General features: G+C 46.9%; 1 protein-coding gene across 3 annotated transcripts in view; it reads left to right on the forward strand.

Annotated features, from left to right (window-relative positions):
• FOXP3 (forkhead box P3) overlaps positions 1-12913 on the forward strand; it is an 88317-nt gene that overhangs the window by 56659 nt on the left and 18745 nt on the right. For all 3 annotated transcript variants that reach the window (XM_077471975.1, XM_077472055.1, XM_077472134.1), the window contains 2 exons: positions 7126-7200; positions 8546-8705. In XM_077471975.1, the coding sequence (XP_077328101.1) occupies positions 7126-7200; positions 8546-8705 (235 nt within the window). The remainder of the gene's footprint in view (positions 1-7125; positions 7201-8545; positions 8706-12913) is intronic.

A 12913-nucleotide genomic window follows, 5' to 3' on the forward strand; every position in this document is an offset into this window, starting at 1 on the left:
ACTGCGCCCAAAGGCGATATCCTCTTGCCCTCTGACATCCACCTGATAGAATCTGGTGAATGTTTGGACTGATGACCAAGTTGCAGCCTTACAGATCTGAGCCAGGGAGGCCTGGTGATGCACTGCCCAAGAAGCACTTACAGCCCTAGTAGAGTGCGCTTTCACTTGAAAAGAAGGGCTTTTCCCTTTAACACTATAGGCCTGAGAAATAATCTGTCTAATCCACCTTGAGAGAGTGGATTTTGACGCCGCCTGGCCCTTCCTAGGGCCTTCCGGCAAAATAAATAAGCAATCAGTTTTCCTTATCTGAGTAGTTGCCTGAAGATAGATACCGATTGCCCTTACCACATCCAAAGTGTGCAAAGATTGTTCCTCTGCAGACTGTGGGTCCGGAAAAAAGGATGGTAGGATTACATCTTGATTCAAATGGAATCCTGAAACCACTTTAGGCAGAAAGGACCTGTTGGGACGCATTACCACCCGGTCCTTATGAATAATTAGATACGGGCCATACGGCTCCTTGCTGGAAAGGGCTGCTAGCTCTGATACTCTTCTAGCCGTGAATATGGCTACCAAGAAAACAAATTTTTTTAGTCAAAAGAACTAACGAAGCCTGATGCAAAGGTTCAAAAGGTTGCCCCTGCAAAGCCGAGAGAACCAAATTCAGATCCCATGGGCATACTGGAGGTTTGACTGGCGGTCTTATCCGCATGGCCCCCTGGATGAAAGCCCGCACAAGGGAATGTGATGCAAGTGGCTTCTGGAAAAACACTGACAAGGCCGAAATCTGCACCTTGATAGTGCTTACGGCCAAATTCATTTCTAGGCCTGACTGGAGAAAGGCCAAGATCCTGCTAATGACATACTTTCTAGGACGCCATTCCCTGAGTTCACACCAGGAAACATATGCCCTCCAGATTTTGTAGTAAATAAGCATGGAGGCCGGCTTTCTGGCATTGAGCAGAGTAGAAAGGACTGACCTCGAAAGCCCACGGTCTCTCAGAATGTGGGTCTCAGCAGCCAAACTGTCAAATTCAGACTGTGTAAAGCAGGATGGTAGATTGGACCCTGTGAGAGCAGATCTGGCCGCAGAGGGAGGATCCACGGCCTGCCTACTGCCAACTTCATGATCTCTGCGTACCACGGTCACCTGGGCCAAGCCGGGGCTACTAAACCGACTTTGTCTCCCTCTTGACTCTTCCCAGGAACCGCAACAGAAGCGGGCACGGGTGGATGGCATAAATCAAATTGTACTGATCCCAGGGAACTGTCAGAGCATCTGACCCCTGAGCGAGTGTATCTCTTGTCCTTGACACGAATTTGTCCAGTTTTCTGTTGAACCTGGACGCAAACAGATCTACATCTGGAGTACCCCACCTGCGACATATGTTCCAAAACACGTTGGGGTGCAGAGCCCATTCTCCTGGGCACAACTGCTGGCGGCTCAGAAAATCCGCCTGCCAATTTTCCACTCCTGGGATGAAGACTGCAGAAAGGCATGGAACATGCCTTTCTGCCCAGACAAGTATGCGATTCACCTCTTTTTGCGCAACCAGACTCCTGGTACCACCCTGGTGATTGATATAGGCCACTGCTGTGGCATTGTCGGACTGAACCCGAACAGGGAGACCCCTTAGTCTGAAAGACCAGTTTATGAGAGCCATATAAACTGCCCGGATCTCCAAGACATTTATGGGCAATAGCTTCTCGATCGCAGACCATTTCCCCTGCGAGAACGTCTCCTCCAACACTGCTCCCCAGCCTGTCAGGCTGGCATCTGTCGTAATAATCTTCCATGGAAGAGGAAGAAAAGTTTTGCCTTTCAGCAAATTCTCGGTTTGTAACCACCAGACGAGACTCTTGCGTGTCCCTGGGGATAGACGCATAGGAAGATCCAAGGACTGGGGCTTCCTGTTCCAAGCCGCAAGGATGCATCTTTGCAGAGGCCTTGAGTGGAACTGGGCAAATGGAACGGCCTCGAAGGAGGCGACCATTTTCCCTAACAGTCTCATGCACAAGCGAATGGGGGAAGATCTCCTGCCCAGAATTAGGCGCACCAGATCCCCAATGGACAAGGCTTTTGGCTTTGGTAGAAACACCTTGCACTGAGCGGTGTCGATAAGCATACCCAGGTATTCCAACCTGGTAGCAGGCTGTAGGGACGACTTTTCTAGGTTTATAATCCAACCTAGGCGTTCCAGGTGTTCTAGCATTCTGGTGACGCTGTGGTTCAGGAACGCTACTGTTTTCTCTATGAGAAGCAAATCGTCTAGATAAGCCATGACGGCTATACCCTGAGCTCTTAGGTTTGCCAAGAGAGGGTCCAGAATCTTTGCCAAGACTCGAGGGGCCGTAGCGAGCCCGAACGGCAAGGCCACAAATTGAAAATGGTACTGCTCTACCGCGAACCTTAGATACTTTTGGTGTGTGGAAAAAATTGGCACATGGAGATATGCATCCTTGATGTCTATTGATGCCATAAACTCTCCCCCTTGCAGGGAGGAGACCACAGTGCGAATTGACTGCATTCGGAAGACTGGTTCAGATCCTTCAGATCCAGGATAGGTCTGACACTTCCATTTGGCTTTGGAACGGTGAAGAGATTCGAGTAAAACCCTGAACCCTGTTCTTTTGGGTCCACTTCTACTATCACCCCCTGGGATAGTAAGTGATCTAAGGCCAGAAATAGTGGTCTTTGCTTTACTGGGTCCCTGGGGATCCTTGACCTTAGAAAGCGAGAAGGTGGAATCTCCTGAAACTCTAGCTTGTAGCCCAGAGATACCGAAGAGACCACCCACTTGTCCCGGATCTCTTCCTGCCAGGCTTCCGCAAACTGCAGGAGCCTTCCCCCCACTCGGCCGAGCGGGGGCGCCCCTTCACAAGGAAGCTTTTGGGCTCTGCTTGGCAGGCTTTTGGCCCCAGGATTTCTTCTGCCCCTGGGCCCGGCCTTGAGCCTTTCCTGTAGAGGGGGGTTGAGAAGGCCGTCACCACTGCTTAGAGCTTGATGCTCCGGGAGAGAGAGAACCCCTAAATGATGGACGTTTGCTCCTTTTGACTGGAAGGAGAGTAGATTTACCCCCTGAAATTTTTTGGACGAATTTGTCTAATTCTTCTCCAAATAAACGTTCCCCTTTAAACGGGAACCCAATCAAATGCTTCTTGCATGATAGCTCAGCTGCCCAATTCTTTAGCCATAGGGCCCTTCGCATGTGTACCAACAGGAGAGACAAACGAGATGCTTGTTGGACAGAATCCAAAATCGCATCAATCATGAAACACAGAATTTGAGGTATTTCTGCATAATTCTCCACTTCCTCACTGGGAAGAAGGCCAAGCATCTGCTTAACCTGTTCCTTGAGGAACTGACACAACCCCACGGCTGCCACTGTAGGTTGCACTACAGCGCCAGTCATGGAAAAGGAGGCTTTTAAAAATGTTTCCAACCTCTTATCAGTTGGATCTTTAAATACCTGAGCATTATCCAAAGGACAGGTCAGGTTTCTATTCACGCAAGAAACAGCCACATCGACAGATGGGACCCCCCATTTCTTGGTGAAACTTTCCTCCAGAGGATAAAGCATAGAGAACCTTTTAGGAGGAGCAAACAGTTTATCGGGATGTCCCCAATCCTCATACAACAATTTATCCATTAAGGGATGAATTGGAAAGGAAAAGGCAGTCTGTGGGATTTTCCTGACCCCCAGGGAAGAGACAGAGGACGTAGCGACTTCAGCAGCAGGCATTCTGAATGTGGTACGCACCAATTCAGTATAATACTGCACCTGTTTTCTGAGCGCCTGGGAGGAGGGGACTCTCTCCTCTTCCTCTGATTCATCAGACTGCTCAAGATCCCTGTCCCAAGATAGGGATCTCTCCTCATTGTCAGAAGTGTCATCTGAAAGAGGAATCTCAGCAAAGGGAGGGGATCTACCCTTTTTCCTGCTATCTTTCAGGGAAGCTGAAATAAAATTCATGATTCTCCCTTCAAAACCCTCCAATGTAGCCCTAATGGAGTCCTCAGTGACGTATACCGGGGCTGAAATATTAGGAGAGGCTGCAAAACCTGACAGGGGCACTGACTCATCCTGTGAGGCTGGCTCCAGTCTTGCAGGGGGGGGGATGGTAACCTACAGGTATTTTTAGAACCCCTAGACCTAGGTGGTGATTTACCAGTGCCCTTGTTACCTCCCCCTGAGACCCTCTTACGAGGAGACATAGTCCTAAGCTACAAAGCAGAGGTACTAGTACAAAGTGCAATCACTGTTGTGCTTAAAGTCTCACAATAAATATATATGCTTAAAGAGGAAGTAAACCCTGATGGGTTTACTCCCTCTTTTTTTCCCTGCAAAGGTAAAGCATAATGGACTACTATGCATCGCATAGTAGCTCATTATGTGTCACTTACCTGACACAGGAGCCAGCGAAGTCGCCGCTGTCCCCTGTAGTCCGCCGCATCCATGTTGCTTGTGGCGTCTCGCAGCTCCGACGAATCACAGCGGCGCAACCGCGATGACGTCACTCCCGCGCATGCGCACGGGAGTCGCGCCTCGCAGCTCCGCCGCTGTCATACGGCGAAGCCGCGATGACGTCACTCCCGCGCATGCGCACGGGAGTCGACAAATTTGGCAAATCCATTCTTGGATTTGCCGCATTTAGTGCGCCTGCGCGCCGCTGTCTACGGCGCATGCGCCGTAGACAGCGGTGCCCATTTTCGGGCAAATATCTCCTAAACCATATAGGTTTAGGAGATATTGCTTGGACCTACAGGTAAGCCTTAATCTAGGCTTACCTATAGGTCCAAGTTGTTTGGAAGGGTTTACTTCCTCTTTAAACTGCACAACCTGATGCTGAGTAGGTGTCTAAGGTTTGCCTGGATCCAATCCCTTGGGATGCTTACTGCCCACAGCTCCTGTGTCTCCACTTACAGCCCCCTGGCGCTCTGGGCTTTTTAAAACTGCCGCCTGGCGCCTGCGCAGTACAGTGCCGTGCACGGCTCGCAACCACACTCCCCCCTCCTCCATTAGCACGGGAGCGCACTCGGCGCGTGCGCGTGTGCACAAGGACCGCCGGTATCCAGGGGGGAGGGGAATCGCCATTGGAGCTGCGTGGGACCCCCAGACTATGTGGGACCCCTGTATTACCTTCATTGTGGCAGAGATTGCAGTGGAGACGTGAGTCATCTGGGAGAACCAGGCTTCACTGAGCGTGTGTATCTGAAAGGCATGTAAGTATGCATCAGGCTGCTCTTACTCCCTCTAGTGGTGGAAACCAGGTAAGACATACAACTACTCAATGAAGAAATCCATAATATAATTTATATAGGATTAACTTCCCTTACCTGTCCTCGCCACAGGAATTGCTGAGAACAGACACATTCCAGCCTTCACCCATCACGGCGGGCAGAGTTGTGCCAACCTTCAGGTTTTTTTGGGGTTCCTTCTCAGAAGAACCTCCTACCTGGACCTTGTAAAAGACTCTGCCAGAAACTTTCTTGCCACTATGAAAATAGTACACCAAGTCTGGTTTTCCCAGAGCCCAGTCTTCCAATAGGAGAGGACTTACAGGCAAAACCTAGTTTCTTCGGATGACGAGGCCCGGGTACCATATCATCTTGGGAGTCAAAATATCGGCCCGAGATATGGATCCAGTTTGTTGTAGCCCTTAGGCCCCTGCAGGGACCTGCACAGAGCTTTCTTCATAGCACATGTTTTACGTGACCAACCACTGGCGAAAAAACTGAGGTGCCTCCCATATGGGAGGGGTTATATAGGGGAGGAATTCTCCTTAATTGGGGGTTAACTAGTGTCCAATCACCAGAGGTGCCTATATAACCCACTATGTAATGAAGCTCCTGTGTCCCGTGATGTATGATCAAGAAATAATGTTGTTACTTATTAAGGCTATTCTCTCATGGGTTGCTTGTTAATCATTCATAAAAATTTGAGTGAATCAGGAAAATACACGTTATGGCCACTGGAAGGAGCCAATGATCATAGCAAATAAGTATTTTTTTTTCCTATAATCATTAGCACCAGTTATAGGCCATTATGTTTCTCAGAGGGAATATGGTGTATGGTCTGGTTCAAAGTAGCCATATCAGGTGTACAAACTCAATATACAGTAATATACACTATATTACCAAAAGTATTGGGACGCCTACCTTTACACACTCATGAACATTAATGGGATCCCAGTCTTAGTCCGTAGGGTTCAATATTGAGTTGGCCCACCCTTTGTCGCTACAACAGCTTCAACTCTTCTGGGAAGGCCATCCACAAGGTTTAGGAGTGTCTATGGGAATGTTTGGCCATTCTTCCAGAAGAGCATTTGTGGGGTCAGGCACTGATGTTAGAGGAGAAGGCCTGGCTTGCAGTCTCTGCTCTAATTCGTTCCAAAGGTGTTCTGTCGGGTTAAGGTCAGGACAGTCAAGTTTTTCCACCCCAAACTCACTCATCCATGTCTTTATGGACCTTGCTTTGTGCACTGATCCAAATCATTTGTTGGAGGGGGGGTTATGGTGTGGGGGTTATTTGTCAGGGATTGGGCTCGGCCCCTTAGTTCCAGTGAAGGAAGCTCTTAAGGCGTCAGCATACCAAGACATTTTGGACAATTTCATGCTACCAACATTGTGGGAACAGTTTGGGGGATGCCCCCTTCCTGTTCCAACATGACTGCGCACCAGTGCACAAAGCAAGGTCCATAATGAGTGAGTTTGGGTTAGAGGAACTTGACTGGCCTGCACAGAGTCCTGACCTCAACCCAATAGAACACCTTTGGGATGAATTAGAGCAGAGACTGCAAGCCAGGCCTTTTTGTCCATCAGTGCCTGACCTCACAAATGCTCTTCTGGAAGAATGGTCAAACATTCCCATAGACACACTCCTAAAACTTGTGGACGGCCTTCCCAGAAGAGTTGAAACTGTTATAGCTGCAAAGGGTGGGCCAACTCAATATTGAACCCAAGGGACTAAGACTGGGGTGCCATTAAAAGTTAATTTGTTTGTAAAGGCAGGTGTGACAATACTTTTGACAATGTAGTGTATATTACTATATATTATGTATCAGTCAATAAAAATTGGTCATGCAAGGAATACAATTTATATAACTGACCTCATATTATTCCAGCTTGCTTTGGAGAAGCAGAGGCTCCATGAGATGCAGAGCTTGATGACGGGAAAACTTGGCACGGCTCATCTATCAGTAAGTATTTGGACATCTTGTAGTGTTCCCAACCAATGAAAGTTCCTGTAGGGGCAGACTATTCTCCCTTTTATGTTTCCATTGCATGAAAGAAACACTCTTTATAGGAAATAATTAAATTCTAACTACAGACCATGAGGCCCTATAGAAAAAATGTGATGACCTCTCTGTGGCACCCTGGGCACAGCAGGGATCCTGATGACTCCTCCTGTGTGCCTAACATCAGCTCTTCTAAACTGCAGACTTCAGATTTAAAATTTTCGCAAGAAATTCCCTAATGGTGCCCCCCCCTCCCATCTGCAGGCCCCATAGCAGAGGCATGGGCTGCTATGGCAATAGTTATGCTACTGGAAAAGCCACACAGTTCTTTCAAACTGAGGATGCATGGAAACTGCCTTTCAAGACCTCTCCTTCTGAAAATACTGGTTCCCAGGTAGGAATGCGGATCCAATGGCTTTCAGTCTTTAGAGCCCCAAACCAAAAACTAGTATTCAAATTTAGAACTTTCAATCTTATCTCACTCTAACTTTTCTGATCGGCATGTTTGTTTTTGGAGGACATCTGTGGGAATTTGTGCCAATTTGTGAGGTCAGGTACTGATGTTGGATTAGAAGACCTGGCTCACCATCAATGTTCCAATTCATCCCAAAGGTGTTTAGTAGGGTTGAGGTCAGAGATCTGTCAATGACATTCGAGTTCCTCCACCCATCACACCTATGTGAACTTATTGGACATCCAATTTCTCCACCATTGCCATTAATATCAAGATGCTCCCTCCCACCTCTAAGGCCATTGCTATGAAGTTACACCCTTTGCGGCTATAAGATCCTCCACTCTTCTGGGAAGATTTCCCACAAGATTTCGGAGGGTTTCTGTGGGAATTTGTCCCCATTTGTGAGGTCAGATACTCATGTTGGATAAGAAGACCTGTCTCACGTGTTAAGACCCATGTTGGGTGGCAAAAAAACACTTGGCTCACCATTAGGGCTCTCTGCAAGACACTCTAGTTCCTCCACACCAAACTGGTCAAACCATGTCTTTTTGGAGCGGTCTTTGTACACAGGGGCACAGACATGCTGGGAAAGAAAAGGGTCTTCACCAAACTGTTACCACAAGGTCGGAAGCACATAATTGTCTACAATGTCTTTGTATGATGGAATATTAACAGGACCCTTCACTGGAAGCTTATAAACGCCATTGTTTGGACGAGGGTCCACATACTGTACTTCTGGCAATGTAGAGTTTTCTTCCTCCAGTACCGTTATCTATATACAAGCCTTGCACATATATACTATCTGCCTGATATTTAGTAGGCCCTCACCTGTCCTCTAAACTTTTCTTACAGAAGCAGAGAGAATGTAGCATCCTCCACCAGTCCTATTATTCTGGAGTATCTACCTGGCCTGGTCTGGATCTCACAGTTCCATTACAGGAAGGCTTCCCTGACACTGTCCTAGCACTGAGAAGACAGCTCTCGGAGGGCGGCAGTGTCAACATATTTCATGGTTTGTTTCTTTACTTATTGAGCTTGTTTATGGCTTTTTTTTTTACAGCCAGGGCAGCATTTTCCCTTAGGCACAATAGGTTTGTGCATATATGCTACAGATGCAGCTTTTTCTTGTATAGCTATCGACTACTTATTGCCCCCCATTAATGGCAGATTTACAGTCATCTCATATAAGCAAAGGTATGTTTCTAAGGCTGCTAAAGGTTGTACGTATATAGGCTTCAATTCCTGGGCGATTCTAATAGTATATCCAAAAATTAAGGGGGTCTATTATTTTTTGATGGACTGCTATTGGTGCCACGAAGACCATTGGTCTACTGTGCCTCCAGAACTGAGGGTGTGTAGTGTGGTTGCATTCTAAAACCTAAGAGCCATTTATTCCAATTTGTGTATAACTGTTTCAGGCTTGCTGGCAATCATCGGTGCAAGAGATGTAGACCATATCTTTTGCAGAGTAGAGCCTGAAGAGTAATGAGTCTAGAAATCTACAGTCATTGACTTAGGAGGCCAATGAAACCAAAAAGCCTATTGATAAAATAGGATAAAGTACACTGCCTTCTTCAAACCAAAAGGTATTAACGTATGAATTCAAGGTCTTCCCAGAACACCAAGGAGATTAAGTCCTGCCAGTTTTGTCTGGGTAATCCAGGTACCTCCTAATTTATGCTTCTGGTCAAAAAAGTTGAAGCAATATTTGAGGTTATCACAAAATGACATGGTTGGTCCACAGACCTCTGGACCTGTTATGACAAAGGTGAGCTCTGTGGTAGCCTCAGGGGTGGACTTGAAACTTTTGTTATAGGGTGAGAGCAAAAATAGACAACTAGCCCACTCATGGTAAGGGGTCTGTTGTCATAGCAGGTTTAGAAGTCTGTGGACCAGCAATGTAATTTTTTAATGGCCACAAATATTACTTACATTTTTTGACCAGGGGAATTTGGAAGGAGAAGTACAACGTGTGGATTCAGGTATAGGGATTTTCTTTCTTTACCCCACATTATTGCCCTTACCATGAAAAGGGCTGGTTGACTGGCTGTCCCCATGCACAGCCAAAAGTTCCCAGTCCATCCATGGGGCTACCACATGGAACACCTCTTGTAATTGCACATCCCGAGATCTGTGGACCAGCAATGTCATTTATTAAAGGCCTTTAATATTGAGTCAACTTTTCCAACCAAAGATAAAATGGAAGGAGAATTACAATGTGTGGGTAAAGGTCTAGGGATGTTCCTTCTTTACCCCATAGCAATGTTATTACCATGAAAGAGTCACTTTTCTGTGTTGCCCCCCAACCCAGGACAAATATTCGAAATCACCCCTGAGGGTACCACATGGCAAATCTCTTGCAATAGTAGGTTCAGGGACAAGCAATGTAATTTTTGTGATCTCAAATATTGACTCAACATTTAATAAAACAAGGTTTATGAAAGGTGACGTACAACGTATGGATTCTGGTATAGGAATGTTCTTTCTTTACCCCACAGTAATGCCCATACCATGAAAGAACTGGTTGGCTGTGTTTGTCCCCACCCTAGGCCAAAAGTTGCCAATCCACCCATGCGTCTACCACAGGACACACCTCTTGTAACTGCACATCCTTGTATCTGTGGACCAGCACTGTCATTTGTAAAGGCCTTGAATAGTTACTAATTTCCAACCAAGGGTGTGGATTCATGTATAGGGACGCTCTTTCTTTACCCCACAGCAATGTCCTTACCATGAAAAGGGTCAGTTGGCTGTGTTGGCCCCCCGCCCCAGGCCAAAAGTTCCCAGTTCATCCCTGAAGCTACCACAGCACACACTTCTTGTAATTGCATGTCTTGGGATCTGTAGACAAGCAACGCCATTTTGTAAAGGCCTTGAATACTGCCTCAACCTTTCCAACCAAGGGTAAATAGAAGCTGAAGTAAAACGCGTGGATTCAGATATAGCAATGTTCATTCTTTACCTCACCGCAATGTCCTTGCCATGAAGGGGCTGGTTGCTTCCCCCCCACCCAGGACAAAAACTCCATCCCTCAGGTTACCACAGGGCATGCCTCTTGCCATAGAAGGTCCCGAGATCTGTGGACAAGCAGTGTAATTTGGTGGCCTCAAATATTGACAACTTTTCAGGTGCCAGGGGGATTCTAGAACCGCAAGTACATTGTTTTGTAACTCTTCAAAAACCTCAACATATTTAAAAATCCATCTTGTCCTGTTGCCAAGGCAGCCATAATTCTCTTGTGACTGGTTGAATGTTATAAAAAGATACACAATGGTTTTATATAAGCCTTTTTTTATTCAAAGGATGTTCCCGATGAAAAGCCCTATTTGCATAACCTGTAAACAGAGCTAAATTGTCTCAACTGCAGATTTAGTGCCCGTCGCATGAATGGCGCCATTTGGCTATAGAACGCAGGATAGCAAAGGTCACATTCGGACATAGTGAAATCAATCAAAATAAGTAACCATTAAGCATTGTGAAGAGTACTCCGCCGAATAAAGAGCATGCACATTCAAAGCTAGAGGAGGGACAAACAACGTACTCTCATTTTTTTTTTTTTTTGCAGAAGCACCCTTAATAGGTAGGAATCAGTCAATTAAAATAATAGACCGTGAACTATCCAGAATGGGCTGAGCTAATGGATTCTCCTGCTCTGAATTACAAAGAGTAACACTCTAAGGTCGACTCTCTAGGCATGGCTTTAGCCAGACTGAGCTGACATTGAACTCCGTGTGAATATAAAGCACGGGCTTAAGGGGTACCCCCCATGATAATGGGACTCTCCTATGTAATAAGCTCATTTGCATATGCTAATTGAAAGAATGCTCACAAACGTTTTTGGGAAGAAAGGGAAACGTATCCTGATTATAAAGATGGCTGATGATCAAAGAGAGCAGACCGAACTTTTTGTTATCTGTAATTAGATCGCAGTCAGCAACCCAGAAAAAAATTGTTTTAGAGAAGCCTAGAGAGGAGCCTTTGCTGGCTAATAGAGATAATAGAGGTGCCATGCCGTGTCTGCTTTTGAGCAGAACGTTGAAAAATGGCTGACAGGTTCACTTTAATTGTTTATGGAAAGGCATATGTACCTTTTAGGTTTTCCCCTAATCGTTCTCTAGTTTCTGTAACATAATTATGACTTCCTTGAGATTATTGTATTTATCGGCGTATAACACACACAGGCGTATAACTTGCACCTTCATTTCAAGAGGGATTTTTCAGGAAAAAACTTTTTAAAATAAAAGAACTATGAAGCAAAATAAGGGTCAGTGCCCATCAATGCAGCCTCACCATTGCCCATCAAAGCAACCCTGATCAGTGTCCACCTGCAGCCTCATTATTGCAGCCTGGTCAGTGCCCATCTGCAGCCTCACCATTGCCCATCAATGCAGCCTGATCAGTGCCCGTCCGCAGCCTCACCACTGCAGGCTGGTCAGTGCCCATCCGCAGCCTCATTATTGCAGCCTGGTCAGTGCCCATCTGCAGCCTCACTATTGCAGATTGGTCAGTGCCCATCCACAGCCTCACCATTGCAGCCTGGTCAGTGACCATCCACAGCCTCACCATTGCAGCCTGGTCAGTGACCATCCACAGCCTCACCATTGCAGCCTGGTCAGTGACCATCCGCAGCCTCACTATTGCAGCCTGGTCAGTGACCATCCGCAGCCTCACTATTGCAGCCTGGTCAGTGACCATCCGCAGCCTCACCATTGCAGCCTGGTCAGTGACCATCCGCAGCCTCACCATTGCAGCCTGGTCAGTGACCATCTGCAGCCTCACCATTGCAGCCTGGTCAGTGACCATCTGCAGCCTCACCATTGCAGCCTGGTCAGTGCCCATCTGCAGCCTCACCATTGCAGCCTGGTCAGTGCCCATCTGCAGCCTCACCATTGCAGCCTGGTCAGTGCCCATCTGCAGCCTCATTATTTCAGCCTGGTCAGTGCCCATCTGCAGCCTCATTATTGCAGCCTGGACAGTGCCCATCCGCAACCTCGCCATTGCAGCCTGGTCACTGAAGTAGACACATCCAAATGGTTAGTCTTGCAGATATTGATAAATAGAGCTGATATGCTTACCTTTTCTGGAGAAAATGCTGCTGCAGGTTCCCACTGGTGCTGTTAAACCACCTCAATACCGGGTACTTTCACCCCCTTCCTGCCCAGGCCAATTTTCAGCTTTCAGAGCTCTCACACTCTGAATGACAATTGCGCGCTCATACAA

The sequence above is a fragment of the Lithobates pipiens genome, unplaced genomic scaffold (assembly GCF_037356315.1).
Source record: "Lithobates pipiens isolate NorthernLeopardFrog02 unplaced genomic scaffold, aLitPip1_a1.2 Scaffold_1, whole genome shotgun sequence".
Classification (NCBI taxonomy): Eukaryota; Metazoa; Chordata; class Amphibia; order Anura; family Ranidae; genus Lithobates; species Lithobates pipiens.